This window comes from Schistocerca nitens, chromosome 2 (assembly GCF_023898315.1).
Source record: "Schistocerca nitens isolate TAMUIC-IGC-003100 chromosome 2, iqSchNite1.1, whole genome shotgun sequence".
In the NCBI taxonomy this organism is placed as follows: domain Eukaryota; kingdom Metazoa; phylum Arthropoda; class Insecta; order Orthoptera; family Acrididae; genus Schistocerca; species Schistocerca nitens.
This window is the reverse complement of record NC_064615.1, coordinates 451,994,332-452,019,795: the sequence shown is the minus strand read 5'-3', so window position 1 is coordinate 452,019,795 and position 25,464 is coordinate 451,994,332. Positions and strand designations below refer to the sequence as shown.

The 25,464-nt window shown below is 39.9% G+C and overlaps 1 protein-coding gene across 2 annotated transcripts in view; it reads left to right on the top strand.

The window, feature by feature from the left end:
- LOC126236326 (run domain Beclin-1-interacting and cysteine-rich domain-containing protein) overlaps nt 1-25,464 on the top strand; it is a 214,055-nt gene that overhangs the window by 111,651 nt on the left and 76,940 nt on the right. Inside the window, exons 6-8 of one of the 2 annotated variants that reach the window (XM_049945543.1) lie at nt 1,616-1,790; nt 15,398-15,529; nt 23,362-23,501. In XM_049945543.1, coding sequence (XP_049801500.1) covers nt 1,616-1,790; nt 15,398-15,529; nt 23,362-23,501 — 447 coding nt within the window. Of the gene's footprint in view, nt 1-1,615; nt 1,791-15,397; nt 15,530-23,292; nt 23,502-25,464 lie in introns of both variants that reach the window. The other variant, XM_049945542.1, reaches the window with a different exon arrangement.

Here is a 25,464-nt window from a genome sequence, read left to right as displayed (position 1 = left end):
TAGACTTAGTTCACAACAGTTGCCGAACATTTTAGATTAACACCTATGAAAACATTCCTAATTGTGCAGCCATATATTCCATGACAACACCAGCAGTGCTGGGTGTCCTCTTCTAGCTACTTGCTTCATCTCCAGTACTCTTGGGGCTGGGTTGTTAAATTCTAATCTTCCTTTCTTCTGCTTGCAGTAAAGTTTGTATTCACTTAACATCAGATCCAGACTGCACAGTAAACATATGAAAATTTTCCTATTAAAATCTTGAATCAACACTTCTCATTGCAGGTGAACAGAGTGCACACTCATGTTCATGAATGAAAACTGGAAACCAAATTTTCTCTGTCATTCTGAATAGCACATTTGAGTCTGGGAGCAGAACTCTTAATTGATTATTCTTCTGAAAGATTTACTGAAGGATGCCCTTCCATAGCACAGCCACTATCACTTTTGACTAATTGCCTGTTTGATTCTGTCTTGGGTTCTTCAGCCAGCGTCTGTTTCTGTCAAAGAAACTGAGACAGAAATCTATGGGCAGTAAAGCCAGTTATTGGTTTTTGATGCCACATTGTCATATTGTGGTCCTAAAAATTCATCACTATTCATTTTGGTTGGTTGGTTGGTTGGTTGGTTGGTTGATTTGGGTCAAGGGACCAAACAGCGAAGTCATCGGTCTGACCGAGTGAGGGAAGGATGGAAAGGAATTTGGCCATGCCCTTTCAAAGGAACCATCCTGGCATTTGCCTGAAGTGATTTAGGGAAATCACGGAAAACCTAAATCAGGATGGCTGGACGCAAGTTTGAACAGTCGTTCTCCTGAATGCGAGTCCAGAGTGCTAACTTCTGTGCCGTCTAACCTGGTACTATAGGTTTTATTGTCTATAAAGAGTAAATTCAGGTCTCATTCATTTTTTTCTGTACTGTCAAACACATTCTCTTCTGAAAGCGAAAGGATCGGTAGCAATTTTGTAATGAGAACATAATGAACTTTCAGAAAAAGTAAAACGTAAAATGTGTATCAAATAAAACTATTTTTGTCAATGTTTTTTCTCTTAATTTTCAAGGCTGTTGAAATTATCTTTCCTATGAAAATATGAGCTCATTCCATTGAATATTGGCATAATTTCCTATCAGATCCTCTGTTAACTAAATAATCTTGTTCTTTACATGTAGTAGCATAGGGCACTTTGAAGCTAACATTCAGTGGAATATATTATTACCAAAAGATAAAGATTCAACCATATTTCTGTTTTGTATGTCTGTTAGCTCTAGTTGAATGTTCTTGTATGAGACAGTAGTAAGCAAAGATAATACGGTGTAAAAATAGTTGAACTAACACATAGACGAGGGATGGATGGCTCCTGTGCCTTTCTTAAACCCTACATTAATCACACTCTTGCTTTCTCCCATTTCAGAAGAGAGAGATTTAATATTAACCTCTGGGGCATACTCTTTAGGTAGTCCATTATGTTTACCCTGTCTGTTGGATATTTTTAATAATTCTTATTGTAATAGACTTTCATACCTGATTTCTTGTTTGGATACATATTGCTATGATTTCTGAAGTGCTTTTACTCTGAAACATTAGAATTGCATTAATAATTAATTATTGAAATTCCAGATGAAATGCAATAGAAAATTGTGCGTCAGTAGGGAAAATAATGCTGTTGGAGAGGAAAGTGATGAAGATATGTATCATTTAAAACAGAGAATTCGCATTCGCCGCCGTCAGTGCCAAGAAGAAAAACAGCATCAGGCTTGGAATACATCTCTGCTTAGTGATGGCAAAACTGACAGTATGTATAACACCTTCTTTACTTTCATATCCGATGTCACAGGTTCAACATTTGATTCTACGTTGAAAATGTCAAAGCAATCATCTGCTGGCTGACAGGCAATTCTCAAGGCATCTGTTAAGTTGAACTTTTGGATGTTACTTGTTTTGGCAGAATTTGTGTTTGTGAAAATACCCTGTGATGTCTTATGTTTCAAGTTTCAAATAAAAAATGTAAACATGCTGTACTGTGTGTCATATATGTAGATTTGGATCTCACAAAATTTCCTTGCAGTGTTTTGATTCAAATGTGGATCTGAGGTGGCAATAGGATCTTCTCTGCTATGCTCCCAGGTACTACTGTAATAAGTGTAAGTATTTTCTACTGGATGTCGGTGGGACTGGAAGAATCGGACACAGCTATTCATCAGCAGATATCTGTATTGATTTGCAGCAGAGTGTACCTGTGGCTCTGGGTGGTAGGGTATCATGTTTTCAGACCTCTGTGCACAAGATGTAGTGACACAGCCGGCTGTTACTATGTCTAGCTCAGCAGAGTGGCGTGGGATCCTTGTGACGTGCACATACTCAAGCAGCCGACAGCACTGGTTCGGGGTTGTTTGGGGGAAGAGACCAAACAGCGAGGTGCAAGGTGATACAGCCATGCTATAGGCGAGGCTGGCTGGTGATGTCTGGCAAGGGTGGACACACAGTGGATTAGTGCCTGGAAGGGCTTTGCTTTGACCCTCAGCCCATCATTGCTGGGGCCCTCTGACATGTAGCCTGGTCAGAATGATGGTTGAGAGATGAAGGCCTCATGGCAGGAGCCCACACTGTAGCGAACACAGACCAAATGATTTGGTAATTCTTGGTCTGGCCTGTGCTGAAGGCCAGTATTTATACTTGCCAAAGTGGGTTTGTTATGTGGCTGCCATAAATGTCACATACATGGCACACCAAAGTGTGCCTGCTTTCTGTAACTCACTGGTCACTGACCTACAGGTGGGCTGTGGCACCTAAGCATGTGCTTTGGTGCAATTCTATGCCACCAAAGTGATTTCCTTATGGTAACTAGCACTCTTGTGTTAGGCTCAAACTGTTTCTCAATGCTGTTGTATGAGACTGAAGTCATGTCATGTCATGTTTTCATGCCTGTTTTGAGGCTTATAAATAGTTCATTTCTGTGCCTTTAAAATTACAGTTTCACTTGCTCTCCCACCACCACTACCATCACTCCTAAAGGCATCATTTCCAAAAAATGAACCAGCACAAAATTGATATCACTAAGATTAAACAGAATGATCATTCAGTGATCATTCTGTTTTGAATGATCATTCTGTGTTTTGAAATATGATTAGTGTAGTCAGTTTGCAATGAAATACCATATGCTGTAAGATTCCCATATGTATTAAGTTTGGAGCATGCAGGGGAAACCCTTATCATACCCTCATTTGACCCATCTTACCAACAATAGTGAAGTCAATTTTGTGCCGATATTGAAAGAATGGCCTGTTAGATGTGTTTATAACAACGTTTTATTGGCTATGTTGGTTTTCAATTTATCCTGTGGTTGAATTGCATATCCATCTGATATACAGTTTGTTTTCTTCTTTTGAAGATGTTCACTATGACTGAAACTGGGAGAAAATAAATGATAAATTTGTACAGCTGTATCAAGTCACCTCATTAAACGTTTAGTTTAATGGTTTCATAATAATTTATAACATGGAGTGAGCAACAACCTTGTTGAAACTGCATTTCTTAAATTGTAAATATTGACCATATTTTAGCCAGGCTTTAAAATCATTGCAGTTGTTATATTAATAGAGTAAAAATCTCTCGGTGTACATGCCGCATCAAATCAGGATAAAACTCCAAGCTTTCGACCACTACCTCCATGGTCGTCGTCAGGGCTAAAACTGACTGTCGTGAACTAGCGAGGTTCCCACTTTTATATGCAAAGGACGGCTTCTGATTGGTTGGAATACGTCAGCGATATGGCGCGTAGTGAAGTGGTGCCCTCTACTTCCATAGATGTAGTTGCTATCCCGCGTTGCTTGCAGGGCCATCCCTTGAATCAGGAGGTAAAGTGCGAGAAGTTTTTCTCTGCGATTTTTCTTTATCCAGTGCACTCTTCCAAGTGTTGCTAAGTGCATAGCCGTTGTCTCTATTAAAGTTATTATCGCTAAGTCTAATTTCGACTGCTTCCCGGATCACAGAGTCCCAGTAATACGATGTGTGGGCTATTACTCTGGTTTCTTCAAATAAAATCTTATGCTTGTTAAGCAGGCTATGTTCAGCCACCACTGATTTTTCCAAATACCTGTATTTCAGGTGGCGTTGGTGCTCGATGCAGCGGTCGGCAACGGTTCTTACAGACTGGCCCACGTAATTCTTGCCGCATTCGCAAGGAATAGTATAAATTCCCGGCACTCTTAAGCCGAGACTATCTTTGACTGGTCTCAACATTTCCTTAATTTTCCTAGGTGGTCGGAAAACTGGTTTTATTCCTTGCCTCTTCAGGACTCTGGCTATCTTGCTCGTTGTAGCACCGCAAAAAGGAAGCCGCGCTATGTGTTGGTCCTCTTCTTGTATGTGGCCGGCATCGTGTCTTACTTTCTTGGACAATACTGATTTAATTTCACCAGCAGAATTATCATTCCTCTTGAAAACAGTCGTCAAATGGTTAATCTCGGGACCGAGGTGGTCCTTGTCGGAAATAGTCCTGGCTCTGTGTACTAAAGTATTCAGCATAGCTCTCTTCTGAGACGGATGATGGAAGCTATGGCTATGCAGATATAAGTCTGTATGGGTTGGCTTCCTGTACACAGAATGGCCCAGTCGTCCATCCGGCTTTTGCTCTACCAACACATCTAAAAAAGGTAACTTCCCTTCCTTCTCTACCTCCAATGTAAATTTTATGTTTGGATGTACACCATTCAGATGTTAGATGAACTGCTGCAGCGTGTCGCTGCCGTGTGGCCAGATTAAAAAAGTATCGTCGACGTATCTGTAGAAGCATGATGGGCAGAGGTGAGCACTGCTCAGGGCTCGTTCTTCGAAGTCCTCCATGAAAAAATTCGCTATTGCTGGTGACAGTGGCGAACCCACGGCTGTTCCATCCGTCATTTCATAATTATTTCCACTGTATAAAAAATAAGTGGTCGTCAAGGTATGCCGGAACAACTTCAAAATTTCTGAGGAGAAATGAGCAGCCAACAGTGGTAATGTGTCATCCACAGGTACTTTGGTGAACAGAGATACCACGTCGAGGCTGACCATGATATCACTTGGGCCTATCTTCATCTGTTTTATGATATCAACAAACATTTTTGAATGTTTAATATGATGTGGGCAGTGACCAACTATAGGCGCCAACAATTTAGTTAAGTGCTTTGCAAGCTTGTATGTAGGAGAGCCAATAGCGCTAACAATCGGTCTCAACGGGACGTTCTCCTTATGAACCTTTGGCAAACTGTACAGTCTTGGTGGCCCAGGTGCTCTCGGCCGTAAGTTCTTCACCAGTTCGTCGGAGAGGCCAGAGTTTTTTAGTAGCTCCCTTGTCTTCCTGCTGAGCGCCGATGTGGGATCCCGTCTGAGAATCCAGTATGTGCTGTCCTCCAGTAATAATCCAACTTTCTTATGGTAAAGTGTAGCATTGAGGATTACCATGGCGTTCCCCTTGTCAGCAGGTAAAACAACTAGATCTTCATCCTTCTGCAACAATTTCAGTCCTTGTCTCTCCTCTCTGCTGATGTTTGACTTAGGCGGCTTGGACGTCGCTAAAATCCAGCTAGTAGCAAGCCTTACGTCATCCGCTGCTTCTTGAGGAAGATGACGAACTGCTTGTTCCACTCCACTAATGATCTCAACCACAGGTAACTTACGCGGAGCTGGGGCAAAGTTCAATCCTTTACTGAGAGCCGAGATGGTAGCTTCATCAAGTTCCTTGTCAGAGAAGTTGATAACAGTGCGGTGAATGCCGTTGGACCCAGAAGTTCCTTGATCACGGTTAAGCCGCTCAAATTTATCGGCCTGTTTCGCCGTAGTCCAATGGTGAGAGGACTCCGGCCAGAAATAATTGGCAACTAAATAACAGGCGAGCATTCATGTCTAGTTCATACCTGGTATGACATATCCTCTCTTTCACAATAGCATGGCTGGTCTTTCGTAAAATTCTGTTTACTGCAGCGCTTCTGATGTGGTGTTTGACGACTGCAAACTTCGGTACTACCTCCTCTCACCATTGGACTGGGAATGGGTGGATATGACTTTGGCGGCACACCAACGAGCCAATTTAAGCAGGACTACGGCGAAACAGGCCGATAAATTTGAGTGGCTTAACCGTGATCAAGGAACTTCTGGGTCCAACGGCATTCACCGCACTGTTATCAACTTCTCTGACAAGGAACTTGATGAAGCTACCATCTCGGCTCTCAGTAAAGGATTGAACTTTGCCCCAGCTCCACGTAAGTTACCGGTGGTTGAGATCATTAGTGGAGTGGAACAAGCAGTTCGTCATCTTCCTCAAGAAGCAGCGGATGACGTAAGGCTTGCTACTAGCTGGATTTTAGCGACGTCCAAGCCGCCTAAGTCAAACATCAGCAGAGAGGAGAGACAAGGACTGAAATTGTTGCAGAAGGATGAAGATCTAGTTGTTTTACCTGCTGACAAGGGGAACGCCACGGTAATCCTCAATGCTACACTTTACCATAAGAAAGTTGGATTATTACTGGAGGACAGCACATACTGGATTCTCAGACGGGATCCCACATCGGCGCTCAGCAGGAAGACAAGGGAGCTACTAAAAAACTCTGGCCTCTCCGACGAACTGGTGAAGAACTTACGGCCGAGAGCACCTAGGCCACCAAGACTGTACGGTTTGCCAAAGGTTCATAAGGAGAACGTCCCGTTGAGACCGATTGTTAGCGCTATTGGCTCTCCTACGTACAAGCTTGCAAAGCACTTAACTAAATTGTTGGCGCCTATAGTTGGTCACTGCCCACATCATATTAAAAATTCAAAAATGTTTGTTGATATCATAAAACAGATGAAGATAGGCCCAAGTGATATCATGGTCAGCCTCGACGTGGTATCTCTGTTCACCAAAGTACCTGTGGATGACACATTACAACTGTTGGCTGCTCATTTCTCCTCAGAAATTTTGAAGTTGTTCCGGCATACCTTGATGACCACTTATTTTTTATACAGTGGAAATAATTATGAAATGACGGATGGAACAGCCATGGGTTCGCCACTGTCACCAGCAATAGCGAATTTTTTCATGGAGGACTTCGAAGAACGAGCCCTGAGCAGTGCTCACCTCCGCCCATCATGCTTCTACAGATACGTCGACGATACTTTTTTAATCTGGCCACACGGCAGCGACACGCTGCAGCAGTTCATCTAACATCTGAATGGTGTACATCCAAACATAAAATTTACATTGGAGGTAGAGAAGGAAGGGAAGTTACCTTTTTTAGATGTGTTGGTAGAGCAAAAGCCGGATGGACGACTGGGCCATTCTGTGTACAGGAAGCCAACCCATACAGACTTATATCTGCATAGCCATAGCTTCCATCATCCATCTCAGAAGAGAGCTATGCTGAATACTTTAGTACACAGAGCCAGGACTATTTCCGACAAGGACCACCTCGGTCCCGAGATTAACCATTTGACGACTGTTTTCAAGAGGAATGGTAATTCTGCTGGTGAAATTAAATCAGTATTGTCCAAGAAAGTAAGACACGATGCCAGCCACATACAAGAAGAGGACCAACACATAGCGCGTCTTCCTTTTTGCGGTGCTACAACGAGCAAGATAGCCAGAGTCCTGAAGAGGCAAGGAATAAAACCAGTTTTCCGACCACCTAGGAAAATTAAGGAAATGTTGAGACCAGTCAAAGATAGTCTCGGCTTAAGAGTGCCGGGAATTTATACTATTCCTTGCGAATGCGGCAAGAATTACGTGGGCCAGTCTGTAAGAACCGTTGCCGACCGCTGCATCGAGCACCAACGCCACCTGAAATACAGGTATTTGGAAAAATCAGCGGTGGCTGAACATAGCCTGCTTAACAAGCATAAGATTTTATTTGAAGAAACCAGAGTAATAGCCCACACATCGAATTACTGGGACTCTGTGATCCGGGAAGCAGTCGAAATTAGACTTAGCGATAATAACTTTAATAGAGACAACGGCTATGCACTTAGCAACACTTGGAAGAGTGCACTGGATAAAGAAAAATCGCAGAGAAAAACTTCTCGCACTTTACCTCCTGATTCAAGGGATGGCGCTGCAAGCAACGCGGGATAGCAACTACATCTATGGAAGTAGAGGGCACCACTTCACTACGCGCCATATTGCTGACATATTCTAGCCAATCAGAAGCCGTCCTTTGCATATAAAAGTGGGAACCTCGCTAGTTCACGACAGTCAGTTTTAGCCCTGACGACGACCATGGAGGTAGTGGTCAAAAGCTTGGAGTTTTATCCTGATTTGACGCGGCATGTACACCGAGAGATTTTTACTCAAGAAATACGTCGCGAAAGACTTCGTAACCATGTTATATTAATAGTTTGAACTCTCACATGTACAGAAATCAACACTATGTTGTGAAACTGTTATTTATTTTTGTGTTGCATGTGACTACTTCAGTTAATATGGCATGCATTGGCAGCATTTCATTTGATGATAGCAATAATGGTTTAGGTCTGGAATACATGGTGAGTTCAGAAGCACAGGGTCTTTTGCACTAAAATTCTCAATCCTAAACACCTTCTGTATAATTGATAGAAACCCATGAATTTTTCAAATTATCAAGCTTGTGTCTTTGTTAGTTTTCTTTTCCCTGTTGTTAGCTGTTCGTATTAATGCCTGCATTAAGATTTGAAGATGTGGCTTTCTCAAATACACTGTTTCATATTTTATTTATTTATTTATTTTTTTAAAGTTGGCTGCATTACACTACAAAATAAACCCCTACTTAATAATTTGAATCTGGCGACAAAATTCCTTTTATTCAATTACTGTCTTACCTATTTGGTCTGGTAGATGGGGCAACTGTCAATTTCTTTGGTAACATCCCCATTCTTCTACAAATGCCAGCTTCTGTTTAAATTCCAGTCCTAATGGAACAAAATATAACATCCCTGAGCAATGCTCCAAAAATCTCGCATCATTAGAAATTGTTTCTGTCATTTCAGTTTTCACTATAAGAACCTAAACTCACATAATCTACTCATTAACTGCCCACAGTTCACTAAATAGTAGCATACATTCATTGTACAACTGAATATGGTGTTATGGTGTCACATGTCACAGTGTCTAAAATCATCAGCTGTCTAACCAAGATCTCTTTAAAACAATGTTTATGTAGTGCAGTGGACTACCATCAGTTTATAGTGTGTGTCTTTAGCCGTTTAACAAATTAAACTTTATTCTCACAATTTGGTGATAGAAAGTCCTGGTAGAATTAAATAATCTAAGAGTAAAGGTAACAATTTGCTGGATAGGAGAGGAGAGAGTTCGTGCCCCCTCCCACCACACACACACACACACACACACACACACACACACACACATTACTAAGGCACATCTACAGTGATTAGCAATCTCAGCTTTGGGGGTGGAGGGAGGGGGGATAGTGGGGATACAGATGAACCATGAGACAGAGATGGAGGAGGGTAGCAGGGTAGTGGTTTGGGAAGACGCTGTAGTTTGACTGTGGATTGTGTTGGGAAACGGCGGGGCCAGGGTGATGAACTGTTAGGTGCAATTTTGAGAGGCAGTTCCTGAGCGGAAGTGGAAGGGCAGTAGGTGAGGGAGGAGGGAGGGGAAGCAGAGAAGGAATAAGGACTACGCATGTGCAGTGGGGGGGGGGGGGGGGCTGTAGACGTGTATAAGTCTGGAATAGGAGCAGGGGAATAGATAGATACAGGTGGGGGTAGGCTCTAGTGGAGGTTGAGACCAGGGGCGTTGTGGGAATGAAATCTATGTTGTAGGAAGAGTTCCCACACCTGCAATTCAGAAAAGCTGATATTAGAAAAAAGAATCCAGGTGGCACAGGCTGTGAAGCAACTGTTGAAGTCGGTCACACCATTTTGAGCAGCATGCTCGTAAACTGTGTAATCCGTCTGACTCTAGGTCCAAGTTTGGCAGTGGCCATGCATGTGTACTCACAGCTGATTAATGATTGTGCCCACATAAAATGCTGCACTGTGATTGCAGTTAAATTTACAGACCACATGGCTGTTTTCGCAGGTGGCGTCGCCTTTGTTGGAATAGAACCTTGTCCAGAAACAAGTATCCCATGCCTTCTCTCCCCTGTTACCTACCACATCCCACATCCCACATACCAAATCACGAAGGAGAGCCCCCTCCAAGGACTGGAGCAACTGAATCATGTTCTCCACCAAGGTTTTGTCTACCTCTCATTGTGCCCTGAAATGAAAAATGTCCTCCTACCCCTCCCCACACACATACACACAAAACAGTATTCTGCCACCCATCCAATCTATACAATACCTTTGTCTGTCCGTATTCCACACTTACTCCCAACCCCCTTGCTCCAATCGCTTATATCCCTGTAATAGACCTAGACCTCTGACGTACATCTTTCCACTGTCACCTACTACATTTGTGTCACCGGCATCTCATACCCCATTAGATATAGGGCCCCCTGTGAAAGCAGCCATGTGGTCTGTTAACTTCACAGCAACCACTGTGCAGTGTTCTACATGGATGTGACCACTAACAAGCCTGGAGATAACAATGGCCATGTGTTGTAGTGGGACATGCTGCTATAAAGCGTAGCAACCTGTCTCACTTTCCCTTCGCTAGATCGATGAAAGATGTGTGTGTGAGAAACGTGACTTCAATTTGTAGTACCATAAAGAGCATCTACTGTGCCAGGGTTTGTAGGAATTTATGTGCATATATGAGAAAGAAAAATGCAGGCACAATGCAGAAAATAATGATGGATGTGTAATTTGGACTGGCCAGTGAGGGATCATTTGCACTTTGCAGTCATGCTTTGGGGGTGATGTGGACTCCAAAGAAGAAAGGAGCCTGGTGACAATGTTTTAGCACTGAAGAGAATGAGTGGCCTTATACAGACAGCATGCTAGGCTATCTCAAGTTAAGTATGAACTTAACGGTTTTGGTCAGACATTGAAGCATTGTGTATGAACACGTTGTCTGAGAAGTTTTTTTTAATTATCAGTTGTTGAGAGTTGATAACTTATTTAAATATAGAAGAATTATAAAAACATGTTTTGTAGTATCCTAGTGAGTTGTTTAAAATATAGAAGCACTCTTATAGCCCTCACCCCACTGCAGTCATAAAAGAAGTCAGCGGTCAGATACGTGGCACTGCACAGCAGGACCACAACATCAAAAGAAAACGAGACAGTGACTGGGAAATTCAGAAGAGAAGGTAACCGTTGTTACAGGAAACGAGTGAAGGTGTAGCATCTCGCAATATATTGATCACTTAAAATCAACCAACAGGAAAAACGCCTTTGTGTGTGTGTGTGTGTGTGTGTGTGTTCCTATACCTGAAAAAGGGCTCTGTGTGATATGTTATTTTGTCTTTGTCTTATTTCAATGTGTTCGTCTGTCACTAAACACCTCCTTTGTGGTATGGCCAGCATTCTATCCTATTTCATGTTACCTTTACTCCTAAAGTATTTCATACTTCTATCTTGATATCCTGGTCTTCTCATTGGTTCATAGGCTACTTTATTAACAGTTCAGCAGTTGTCAGCTAGATGAAATGTGTAGCCTGCTTCAGTGGTAGTTCAGCCTTTCTGATGTAGATGTCAGGCATTCTGTCTGGACCAAATAGCTGCTCTGTTAGACACCACCTTAAGTATCCGTGTACTGCAATATACGTAGCAATCATACAAAATACAGTAGTGTTCCAGTGTAAACATTAACACACATCTCTTTAATTTTGGCATATATCTGGGCAAAAATTCATTTTACTCATAACGATAAATCTATTTCTCAAGACCAAGTGGTATCTTGCACTAGACGACAACTGCAGAGGTTCTTAACTGTGTAGAGTTCATCGAATACACATTTATTCCTGATAATGTGGATAACAAATTCCTTTCCAATCCTTTTGTCAGACTTGTTGTTCTTTGTACACTGAGCTAAGTAGCTCTGATACAGATCCTGCACTGTTATACAGCTGTCTGATGGTTGACATTACCCTGTTATGATTCCATTCCTAATTTATTTACAAAGGAAGTAAAAATCTGAAAATTAATTACTGTTGCTTCTCAAATTGATTAAGTTAATGAAAGTATATTAGACAATGGAAACTCTAATTAGGAATATCAAAATGTATGAAAAGATAGATTGCTACTTACTCTAAAGTAAACACAAGTTCCAGACAAGCACAATTAAAGGACATATTAGAAATAGGAATATGAGCATTACAAGTGAAGTTGTCCATAACTTGCATATCAATGACCATTTATTATTCTGTATACACTTAGGAATCTGAGCCGTTCCCTGAAAGATAACTGCATACATGGCTGCTGATTGAGGCTAAATGAACTGTGCAGCTAGACAGCTGTGTTTGACTATGGTGACAGCAATCAGCAGTGGTTGGATCACATCACAGATTTGATCTCTAATACACTACTGATGCATTTATTCTACAGGCATTGAGGCTGCTACTAAGACTGCTTGTCCCTGTTGGGGTGAGGAGTGCTGTTCAGCTGTCCGGGACAAGCATGCAAATCTGCGCTAAGTTCAGCTGTCACCCAACTACAGAAAACTTTGCAGTGTAAAAATGCCACAGACATAATAGAGAGAGTGTGGTGAAAATCACTAATTACCATCAGTGGTTCCATGAAGTACACAAGGTTGGTGTAGGAGAACATCTGAAGGATTTTCGGGCAAGTTTGTTATTGGCCTATAATGAAAGCCTGTTTCCATACCAGCCTGAGACACACAGCCTAGGCAATGGTGAAGCACATCACAGAACTGTTGGTTGGATTGTGTGTGTGTGTGGGGGGGGGGGGGGGGGGGGGGAGATACATATTTATTGTGATTTTTGTTTTTAGATAACTGCTATGTTTTAATGTGTGTTCAATGTTTTATGGTTTTCTTTTAACCATATTCATCTCTAAAGAGAGTTGTCAAATAAATTATAGTCATCTTTATAAATTGATTCTGATGTTTCATTTCACCAGCGATGAACTGGTTTTTTCAAGGAGTTAGAACAGATAGAAGAGACAGATGTTGTCTGGTATAAAACTAAATGTCTTTCCAGAAATTATCTTGATCAGTTTTTAGAGAACTGATTTCCCTCAACAGTGTCCTGACATTTTCTGCTGACAAAAATATCTGAATTTTTTTATTCATTTAAAGTAGAGGAAGGAAGCAGTGACTGTAAGATTGTTAAACCTTCCTTGTACATGATTTTTCAAAGGGGTGTTGAATAAGATATGAAAATATTTCTGTATAGTGAGTGATGAAGAAACAGTCAGTCTGATTTACTGGGCAGTTTACGTAGAACCAATGTAGAATGTCAGCTGATCGATGTTCCTGTTTACAGAGGATGCTGTTGTGTACAGAAAAGTTGTAACATCAGAAAATTATAGCAAAATGTTGTAGACCACCAGAGGTTAACCCGATGGCTCCTATCAGTGTTTGCTACTTTTACATGCACTCCTAGTTTCTCTCACACAAACTGTATGAGCCAGTTGTTGGTGACTTCTGCCTCATATAGTACTATGCCGAATTGACACGGCTGTTTCATCTTTCATACTGTTTTAGTCCATCAGTGTAACAGACAGTTTTTCTTCCAAATGTCATTCCTCATACATTCTCTTTTTTCCATTGTTCTTTTTCATACTCTTACAAAGACATTTAAGAGCACAATTTTCAGGAGTATAGTAATTTTCATGTGTAAAATAATTTTGTTCTTTATGAAACCCTCTTGAATTCATCTGCCCTAACTTTAAGGTGTAATACGATATCTCTGTTACTTCTGCCCTTGCTTTGCTTTTTTCTGTACCTTTATTTGTTGGAAGATAATACCTATTATATACTCAGCTGTTATAAATGTACCACACTTCCATTTGTTTTATTTAAAAGCAACACACAGATAAAAATGAACACTCTAACAGATTTCCATTCTTTACTCCTTCTGTTTTAAATGTTATACAGATTCAGGATTTTGAAACTTAACTGTCCACATTAATCTGTCTCTGTTAATTGTGGTTGAGCTCTGTGGCTGTGGATTGAATTACTTCTAGAAATACAGCACCAGACACATTTCGTATAAATGTATTTTATCGCAAGATGCATTTCAAACAGCACAAAATGTGTCTTGAAATAAAATAAATCTATACAGAAAGTGGCTGGTTGATGTATTTCTTCAATCACCTTTTCTGTTCAGTTTAGTCTGCTGCTTCATCCATAGTTATGTTGCTGTCTTTAGTGCACATTTTGTGCATACTTTAAACAGCTCAAGCATATATATTTTATCAGATCACCCTTTTATTTTTCTGTAGATGAATTTTATATGCGTGTTGAGTAAAGCTACGGTGACTCATCCCTTTTTTGCACTTACCATGCATGCAAATAATTATATGCCTTACAGACTATAAAGTTCTTTAGGGTATGTAACTGCATTGACGGTATGTAAAATTCTCTGACTTTTTGGCCACTGTTGTAAATGGCTTTCCTCAGGATGTTTTGCTGACAGCTGAATGAGGAAAATCTTTAGTTCATATATACTAGTGGAAGCTGCTGTTTTTGTGCTCTGATAGGATATTGAGGATGAGGAGGATAAATTTTTGCTTTTTGTTGCCATTGGTGGAGACAGACAAACAAGAAATGGGCAGTAGGTATGGAGTAGCACCATTTACTTACTGCCTGCCAGCTGAGCTGTGCCAATACTCTGTGTACTTACAGCCACTGTGGCAGCCAAGATGCCGGAAGTTTGTACCCATCTTCTGTATTCATGTTGGTGGGTTGCTTGGCTATTTCTATTGCCTCTGTAATCTTTGTCAGGGTAAGTGGCCATTTCACTAATATATGGGCTTCTCAAAATATTATCTTTTTGTCACACTCATCTTGGTGGTCTGCCACCATTGGCTTGGTGTGTTAGTCTTAGACAAATGTATCTATCGTATTCAGATATCCGTGCGCTAATTGGTTGCCCCATCTCACCCTAATATACTAGTGCACACTTGCAACTGATTTTGTGGGCACCAGCAACTGCATCTGTCTTCAAGCCAAGAACATCTTTCAAAAAGTAAAAACAGTGCTACACTGTAACTGTCACCTGTTTCCACTTCACCTATTTCTGCCAATGTCAAGAAATAAAGCAATCACCAATAAAGGACATTGAACATCCCCCCCCCTCCTCCTCCTCCTCCTCCTCCTCCTCCTCCTCCTCATCCACCTCATCCTCAATACCTTATCAGATAATGAAAACAGCTTCTTTCGCTAATGTACAAGAACTAAAGTTTTTCTCATTCAGTAAACAGCAAAACACCCTGAGGAGAATTTTCCTGGCTATGCAATCACATACCATGAAGAATTTCATTGGCAGTGACGACGACCATGGATGCCTATGCTTACATATATGCCTTACATTTTTGCAGCCACAACAACAGATCAGAGTGTGAGCCCATTGTCGACATCACCCGGAACTCCATCAGAAAGCATTTCTACAGATGATGTAGATGACCTAGAAATTGACGAAGTTAAAAATTTGACAGAACTTAAAGATGCTGGTATGTAACCTAATCCTCTGTTGTCATATTTAAGTTGTATAGCACACATCAGTGTTTCATTAAAAACAGAGCAAATATTTCACACTATGTATTAAGCAGCCAATTATAAGCCTTCAAAATATAAGCATGAAATAAGATTCAAAGTTTGCCTAGCAATATATATAATCTGAAAAATAATCTCACTTCAGTAGTTTACACAAGGTCCAGTCACAGCAATGAGATCAACTATCAAAAAGTCTGAATAGCCACCTCTTTACCACAGACTGCTGTGAGACATACAGGAAGTGTGTCAGTGAGGTTGCAGAAGGTGGATGTGAAGCCATGGCAACTCCAGTGCCATGGCCAGCTGCTCTAGCCCTGATCGAGGTGGTTCCACAGAGTCTCAGCTGGGTTTAAATGTGGGGAGTTCATTAAACTTATCCTGGTGCTCTTCGAACCATGCACGTACTCTGTGAACTTCATGATACGTTGCATTGTTTTGCTGTCAGATGTCATTGTGCTGAGGAAAAGTAAACCCCAACAATAGGTGCATACTTGTATTGATCCACTGTGACTTCCAGAATGACGAGATCACTCAGTGAATGCCACGAAAGATTCGTGCAGACCGTAACACTCCCTCCTTCGGCTGGGACCTTACTGACGATTGTTACAGTATGTTTCACGCCATATGTGCCAATGGCCATTGGTCCGTTGGAGGAACATGAAACGTGATTCATGTGAAAGGGCCATCTGTCACCAGGCAGTGGATGTCTAGTTGGGGTATTGGTGTGCAAATTCCGTGACACTCTTTATTTACCCTCCACTTCCAGTGCTGCCACCTGCTGTCTGTGAGTGGTCATTGTATGTTGGTGTCAAACATAGACAGTTGTTACATTACTGTTACTGGACAGTGCATAATGTAGTACCATGCTTTGCTTTCTAAAATTAACTCCAATATACTGAACATTTCAACATTCTCTCGCATCTTAAATTTGTTTTAGCACTGTTTGATGAAGTATACCATGTGAAGTAGACATGTACAACATCAGTTTACCAGTTGTTAGTGCAAATAATTATGAAAACAGATGAGCTACCACAAATTTTATGGGGCCCAAAATGATGCATACACACACACACCTAAGACTTTCTCTTTTACATGGATGTTTTCTCTCAGGAGGTAGGCTTTCCACTCATTAGACATTCTTTGAAAACACACACACACACACACACACACACACACACACACAATCACAATGCAAGTACTCTGCAGAAATAGTAACTGTTTATCCAGAAAGGGAATGCTGGATGGACAAGAGAGGGGAAGGGTTTACGGGTTAGAGTGAAATGTTGAAAAATAATACACTATAAGATGAGAGTAGTATCCAGGACAAAGATAGGTAAAGAGAAAGTGATCAAATAAGGTAGCTAGTTCAGAAATCTGAAGTACAGGACTACTATAAATGATTAATTTTTTTTAAAGTTGAAAATTTTCCAAAGTATTATATGTGCAAATACGATTGATGCATGAATAGAACCATAAACTCATCAACTTTGCATGGTGCCCACCAGGTGGCATTACTAGTGCAGTGCCTTCACAAAATGATGACAGAGGAAGCAAAGAGTTTTTGTTTGCTGGAATATGAGAGACATTTATAACAGAGTAGTGTGCATCCAGAAGGAATTATAAAAATGAACTGCCATGTAAACATAGCATTGGTACTGACAATTTGAAGACACTGTTGTGCTTGTAAACAGAAAAGTATCAGTGAAACAAGTGTGCCAGATGCAACTGTGGAGAGGGTGAAAGAAAGTTTCATACGCAGTTCAAAAAAATAAATGGTCCTCGCAAGCCACAAACTTGGAATACCACAGCAAACTGCATGGAAGATTTTCCAATGAGTTACATTTTAAACTGTACAGTCTGCAACTGAGTTAACAATTAAAACCATAAAATTATGACAAGCACCTTCAGTTTTGCATCACAATGCAGAAAGCACTTGAGGATGACCATTTTGCTTCCAAGGAGATATTCGGAGACTAAGCAACATTTCATTTACCTGGGAAGGTTAATCACCACATTCTGAGTGTGTGGGACACTGTAATACCTTACGAAAATGTGGCACAAGAATAAGATTCACCAAAGGTTAATGTTTTCTGTGCAGTGTCATAGTCAAAGCTGTATGGGCCATTTTTCTTCTGTGAGAAGACACTGACAGGTACATCTTACCTTGATATGTTGTGATTGTTGTTGTTTCCACAGCTGACTGTTGAGTCTGAGAATATCATTTTCCAGCAAGATGGGACACCCTCCTCATTGGAACATCAGTGTTGGTCACTATCTAAGTGATTAACTTCCAGATAGCTGGATTGGGCGTAGTGGTGAAGATGATCTGGCTCTGTTCCCTTGGCCACCCAGATCACCTGACCTAACACCTTGTGACTTTTCCCTGTGGAAATACATTAAGGACCGTGTTTAAGCATCCCCATTGCCAAGAACCCTGGAACAGTTGAGAGAATGCATCAGTGCTTCTGAATTCCAGGCTGGTTCCCATGTTCCATATAAGATACATGCTTTGCAGACATACAGAACACTCTCTCAAACTTGTTCACAAAATCTATTATATTTGCAGGAAGATTTGGTACACTGCTTCTGTCCTGGAGGATGAATAGGTGACTGATGACCTTAGCTGTTTAGTCTTGTGGAACACTTACTCAGCAGCTTTGATGACCATTGACAGGATGTTTCTACATAAGGTGGGAAATGAACTTGACTACTGCTTGAACATGCTGTGTGACCAGAGGAGCACTCGTGGAATATTTGTAGAGTGCCAAATGCAGATTTTGTGAATTTATGATTCTATTCAAGCACCAATCACATTTGTATATGTAATACTTTGGAAAATGCAGAGCTCTGAAAATGAATGAATCATTTATAGAGACTCTGTATACAGATAAAAGATAAAAAGAAAAATGGAAGGAAAGATGAGCTTTGGAAGTGGAAAAGAGAGGGAGAGCAGCTAGAAGAGAGTGAATAAAGTTGATGCAAGGAAAGAAAAAGAAAATTTTAAATAAAAGGCATGTTGTTGTTGTTGTTGTTGTGGTCTTCAGTCCTGAGACTGGTTTGATGCAGCTCTCCATGCTACTCTATCCTGTGCAAGCTTCTTCATCTCCCAGTACCTACTGCAACCTACATCCTTCTGAATCTGCTTAGTGTATTCATCTCTTGGTCTCCCTCTACGATTTTCACCCTCCACGCTGCCCTCCAATACTAAATTTGTGATCCCTTGATGCCTCAGAACATGTCCTACCAACCGATCCCTTCTTCTGGTCAAGCTGTGCCACAAACTTCTCTTCTCCCCTATCCTATTCAATACTTTCTCATTAGTTATGTGATCTACCCATCTAATCTTCAGCATTCTTCTGTAGCACCACGTTTCGAAAGCTTCTATTCTCTTCTTGTCCAAACTATTTATCGTCCATGTTTCACTTCCATGAAAGGCATACTACAGTAAAAAGGAAGAAGGGAGGCATGACAGAGGATTTAGACTGTAAAAGGTTTAGGCTAGAGGAAGTAGGATGTACTCTGCGTAAATCGGAGAAACTGCTGCAAATTGCTGCTGATGGTGTGTCATGCAAAGTAGCACAATTGCATTTGCTACTAGCTCTGTTGATATGTAAGAGATGACTTTGATAGGAATGGTATGCACCTCACTCTCTGATGCTAACACGAGTTTCATCTTACTGGGAATTGTTACAAGATAAGTGAACTGAGTGAACTGATTATAATATTGAAGTAGTTCTGTGAGCAACATAAAATTACTCTGTTGCATTTGGACAGCACGTTACACAAAGTATAAACATTTAGAAGCAATATGGATACATGTAAATGAAAACTATAATCCAGAAAAAATCTGGAGGAACGGCTGGTGGTGGAGGTGTCATCAGTAGGCTTCAGTACAATAAAGAATGAACTTATTGATCTGGTAGGATTGACAGCTGTGTACATTGACTCCAACTAATTTGATTGGATGGGCACCACCCTCAAAGAAAGAAATTAGTTATTTGGTCAGAGAAGAACCAAGTGATGCAAATGTAGAAAAATGCATTGCTATTCTGAAAGGCATACAATTGACTGATCTTGCAGGATCAATGGACATGAAATACATGAAAGCAGAACAGAAAGTAATAACTCTAATATTAAGATTGTTCTTTTGTTGGGTGTATGAGATAGTTCACACTTTATTAAATCACAGTTGACACCAAAAAGGAATGGAAGAAAAAATTCCAATAACTAACTGCATCCACAGTACAGTGGGTCCTGAATTACCTTAGAACTGGTGTCAAGAAACTAATGTTACAGATTCAGAGATCTGCCTTATTTCTACCAATACAAGAGACTTGTTTTAAAACATCAAAGAACCATGAGTTGTAATGCTATATACAATCTCCACAGGAAAGATAAAAAGGAATGGAAGAAAAAGTCTCAGAAACTAATTGCATCCACAATACAGTAGGTCCTGAATTACTGTAGAACTAGTATGAAGAAACTAATCTCCATAGGAAAAATTTTCTGCTTTAGAATAAGGCTTAGGAGGAAGTGACAGATTGTGTTGTTGATATATTGCATTCTGTTTTTGTTTCCTTCATCACTGAGATGAAAGTAACAACTGCTGAGACCTACGTGCATTCTAAAATAAGCGTGTTTCCTGTATTACCTCATACTTCTACAAATGGTAAGGCTTTTGAAATCCTCTTGGCCATCCGAATCTATGTATTGTTAAATTCTTCTTGACCTTGAACAATGCACTGACTAGTTTCTTCTCCCCCTAAATTCTTGTCTACCTAGAGCTGATGCAATTTTTTGTTTTTATTATCCTTGCTTTCATGTCTATTAGACACTGAAGAATGTCTACTGTTAGTTTGGAAAGCTTCTGCAAGATGAGTTAAATACTGTCATGTTTTTAGCAGTAATTTCATTATTCAATTTTATAGTCACATTTTCAGTAGCCTCCACTTCACTGAGACATCAGTCACAATTGTTGACAGCTCATTAGATATTTATTGACAGTTTGTATGTTGGCAACCAGTCTCATTGCCGTGCAAAATGTAACTAACTTTTTGTACAAAATTAGTTATACATTAAAATTATTTTAATTTTTAGTAAATAAAACTATTTTTAATTCAACAAAGTCTTGTATTCCTTGATCCTGATAAGGAAGCTTCACCTGGAACCACATCAGGATCAGCTGTTGTATTTTGCTGTGATAATTTACTTCTACCTTGTTTAAGACCTCACCCACCATCTCCTCGTTCTCATCATCCTCCCCCCCCCTCCCCTCCCCTTCCCTTCCCTCCTCCCAGCGACTTTGAATACAAATCATATGCAGTTTCCACGTGTACTTATTGCAAAGGTTGAATAATAGAAAAAACAGACAGCATGTAACTCATGAATGTGATTGCTGATAAAATTATTCAATGAAATCTGCCAGGTAGTTGGCCCTCTGATGGAATACTGAGTGCCATAACAGATCTTAGAGTATTTTGACTGAATCATAAATGCACTGTCAGAGGTAAGGAAAAATTAAGTGAGATGATGACCAGAGTTGTAATTAATTATCCATTCCACAACATCAACATGTGAGTTAGTAAAAGACAGAAATGAACTGTAACAACCATTCAAGCTAATGGCAGTCAAACAATTACACCAAAAACAGTATCCAAATAATGCTGAATTAGCTCTACAAAATACCATTTAAGGCCAACATGAATCCCAACCCTGCCACAAATAGAAATCTGCTGAGAGGACTCAATTGCATTTTGTTCTGGCAATGTAGAAAGGTGCAGTCATCCTTTCCGTAGCCCTATGTCAAAATTAAGACATCTTATCTGTAGTTCACAGTATAAAACAAGGGTCAGATATAATGCAATGCCATACATTGCTCCCAATTAAATGCCGTCTCCAAGAAATATCTCTCTTTTTTTAGTGAATTTCTGTTTGAGACACAATGCCTTGGCTTTTGGCATGAGGCTCTTTTGAAGTCAAGGAAGGATTGCATCAACCTGGCCTGTAGCCCTTTCAATAGCATGGGCAAAACACCAGAGAAAATGGACAATTGGTTGGTATTTATTATAGTACCCAAATTGCATCTTATCATAATAATCATCATCATGGCTGTTTTAGGAGGTATCATTCCATACTGCAGTGACAATGCAGGATCCAGAGAACTCCCCCGCTCCCCTCCCATCCCATCCCTCCTACTCTCTCACACACAGACAGCACCCCCCCTGCCCCCCCTCCCCCAAAAAACAAAAAAAACCACCCACACAGAAACACCTACACACCTGCATAGTGTGTTTCATCATTATGTGCTAACCCGCCATGAGCAGGTTCCTCAGGACAGGTAAATTAGATAAATAGTTTTTTAGGTTGTTTGAAAGTTTAGTGTCATGTACATGGTCACACAGTTTTTTAGGCAGACTTAGTAATTTGATACCTGAGTACTGAGGTCCTTTTTCAAGCATTGTCAGTCAGTGGGGTATGCTTCGTATGTCATTCTTCCTCCATGTGTTGTTGATGTGTACACTAGCATTTGTAGTCCACTCAGCACTATCTTTTGTGACATATAGTATAGTTCTATATATATGTACAAGGAGGAAAAGTTAAGATGCCTAATCATTTGAAGCAGTTTCTGCACATTTCAGAAGTCTTTCTTCTTAAAATGATTCTGACTGCACCTCAGATGGCGGTGACATTAAATGTGTTATTCAGCAGTAAACTGGAAACTATATGGAAGAAAACAACAAAAATTACTAAAGTACTCTGTTAAACTGAAATAGCATTTTTTGTGGGAAACTAGTAGATCTTTACCTGTGGACTATGCAGCCCATACTACTGTAATGCACGTCATATTAACTGTTTTGCTGGTAGTCTGTATCCTTCAATATGCCAGTGGCATAACCAGTTGACAGTCTTGGTTTATAGCAATTAGTCTTATATTGGCTGCTGATAAAACATCATGTAACAACTACAAAGCTGAGAGTTGTGTAATGTACTTCTCATTATTATAGTGCAGTCCTTCAGACAAGATATTTCAGATTTAGAGTTGGCAACATGCTTTCACATCAATGTTCACACACGATATGGTGTTCTTTAAGGCAGTGGTTTGCTGTCCCAGTTACTACAGCTATTGTCTATACATTGCCCATAGTAAAGATTCCAATGTTGTGTTCTTGGTTAGTACATGGTTTTTCAATCTTTTTGTTCATCTTCTAGCATTCCAAAAGAGATGATATGTGCAGAAAACACTGGAAAAATCTTTTCACTTTGAATGCTGTTGTGTCAGTTTTAGTGATGCATATCAAAGGTTTTAGATTACCAAAATTGTACCTGGGAGATTTCATTCTCAGTTTCTTGCAACCAGGAAGGCTTCTGTGCCTTGTATTTTATGAAAAACTCACCTGCTTACAACATCTATATAATCCTCAAGCAAGTATTCTGGACACTAAAAATTTAAATTTCTCAGCAACAGTGACCTGTAATACTGGCAGATCTTTTGTAAATCTTCCTGGATGACAGAGTCTGTGGGGTGGGTAGTGAATGCGTGCTAAATTACTAAAACAATGCAAAGGGTAACTCTCCTCAGAGTCATGTTAGATACGTCTTGTATAGGTATTGTCAGTTTTACTTTAAAAAGCATTTTATTTTGTGTATATTTTTTTATTGTGTGGTTTAGAGTGTGCTGTAAGTTAATCTTCATTCGCTACTTTATACATGATTCCTGCAGGCCTCTCTGTTTCAATGGCATCACTGTATTCTGAGGCTGATCTTTCAAGGCCCCCTGTATCCCGCACAGGAACTGATGTGCCTCTGACAGAGTCGATTGTATCAGCCGAAGGAGTTGCCTTATCACTGATACGGAAGTTCAGTGAGAAGCAGCTGCCCCGTGCCTCTGACCTGCAGTGGCTAGTTTCTGAACAGGATGCTCCACAACAAGTAAGTTACAGAACATTGTTCAGTAGTCATTGCACTTCATTAGCAGGTAGAGTTTGCCAAGAACAGGTGCTTACATGCTACTGTAATTAACCTAAAATTTAATATGCTTTGCACTTGCTGGTTCATATTCTTATGCCCTTGTTACAGTTTTTGAAAGTAAGTTGACACCTTCTCTCTGTTTTCTTCACTATCAGTACACAAGGGCCTGCAGAACTTGCAGATTTTCTTAATGAAAAGTTTTTTTTTTATTGTTGTGAAATTGCTGCATACTGGGAGGTAAGGGTAAGGTCAGAATGTTATACCTAGAAAAAATTGACATCACGTAAATACCTCAGTGTGACCATTCAGACCATTATAAGATGAAACTGTTGTATGAATCTTTCAGTAGCAATTGCTGGACTTCAGTTAACTGCATGATTCCTGGCATAGGTAGTAAAGTGTTTATATGATACTTGTTCATCATATCCACAAAGCTCAGAGAACTTAAGTAAGGTATTGTTCAAAGAAAGTATAGTGCATCATGTTGCATTATTGAAGCATCTTGGATAAAATAGGGCAAGTAATACTAGTGCAATTTACCAAACAATATTTAGTACCTTGTGCAGTATGAATGGAGATAGCTTCAATATCTTTCACTTAGTGTCTAACATCTAACTCATAGACTCACATATATAACTTAATCCAATAATGGATGTACTGAACTAATATATTTTTTATTATTCTTTAAAAGGTTAGTCTAGCATTTGTAGGCCTTATAGATCTCATTTGTAGCTAATCACTATGTTGTGGCACGTGTCAGTAGGTTTACAAATAAGTAATTTTCTATGTGGAAACAATGCGACAGATTGTTCATTGACATAACTGGATGTTTTAATATTAATTTACAACAAATTTTGTTGAATGTAACCCAACCACATGTATATTGTATACTCAAAAATTCATCTATGGTGTTGGAGTAGCTGTCAGGCATAAATGATTTCAACTTGTTTTTTATAGTTTCAAGGTACCTTTTAAAGAGGATGAGAGACACTTGAGTAAATGTTATTATCGAAATGTGATAGAATTTTGCAATTAACATATCAGTTGGGAAATGTTTGCAAGAAGATATGAGGCACTACAGTAGAAAATAAAGATGTCACCAAAAGAATATGAATACAATAAAAATGATGTTTATGCTGGGTAGACACTGCATTTCATCAGTTAAGAAGGTACATAGCACAGTAACTAAGAACAAAGAGAAAATTGTACAGACATAGGAAGATTTCATAAATGTTTGTTTAGCTCAAGAGATAAATCATAAATATAAATAGTTAATAATAATAGGTATTATTGTTGTTGTTGTTGTTGTTGTTGTTGTCGTTGTTGTAATTGTAACAGATAAGTAAAGACACTCAAGGCATGAAGAAAGGAGAGGTGCCAATAGGTAATGGTGTCTCAATATAAATGATTAAAGTAGGCAGAAAGGAAGTAAAAAGGAAGTTGCAAAATTATTACAGAATATTTGAGAAAGAAAACAATCCACAAAAGTGGATCATTTGTACCCTACAAAAATAGAAGTCTTATTCGTTATTTATTTACATGTCAATTTCCATAGGACCAAATTGAAGGGGCAAAGCTCCAAGGTCACGGAACTTGTCAGTACATGAAATTACAACATAAAAATAATAACAGATAAAAATAAAATGTTTATGAACCCGAAAAAAGTAAAGCCATGAGGTAAGCAAACACAATCAACAATACAACAAGAATCAGCTTAATTTTTCAAGGAAGTCCTCGACTGAATAGGAGGAGTGACCCATGAGGAAACTCTTCAGTTTCGATTTGAAAGCGCGTGGATTATTGCTAAGATTTTTGAATTCTTGTGGTAGCTTATTGAAAATGGATGCAGCTGTATGCTGCACACCTTTCTCCACAAGAGGTAAGAGAGAGGTTCATGAACTTACACCACTTATTGCCCGAACTG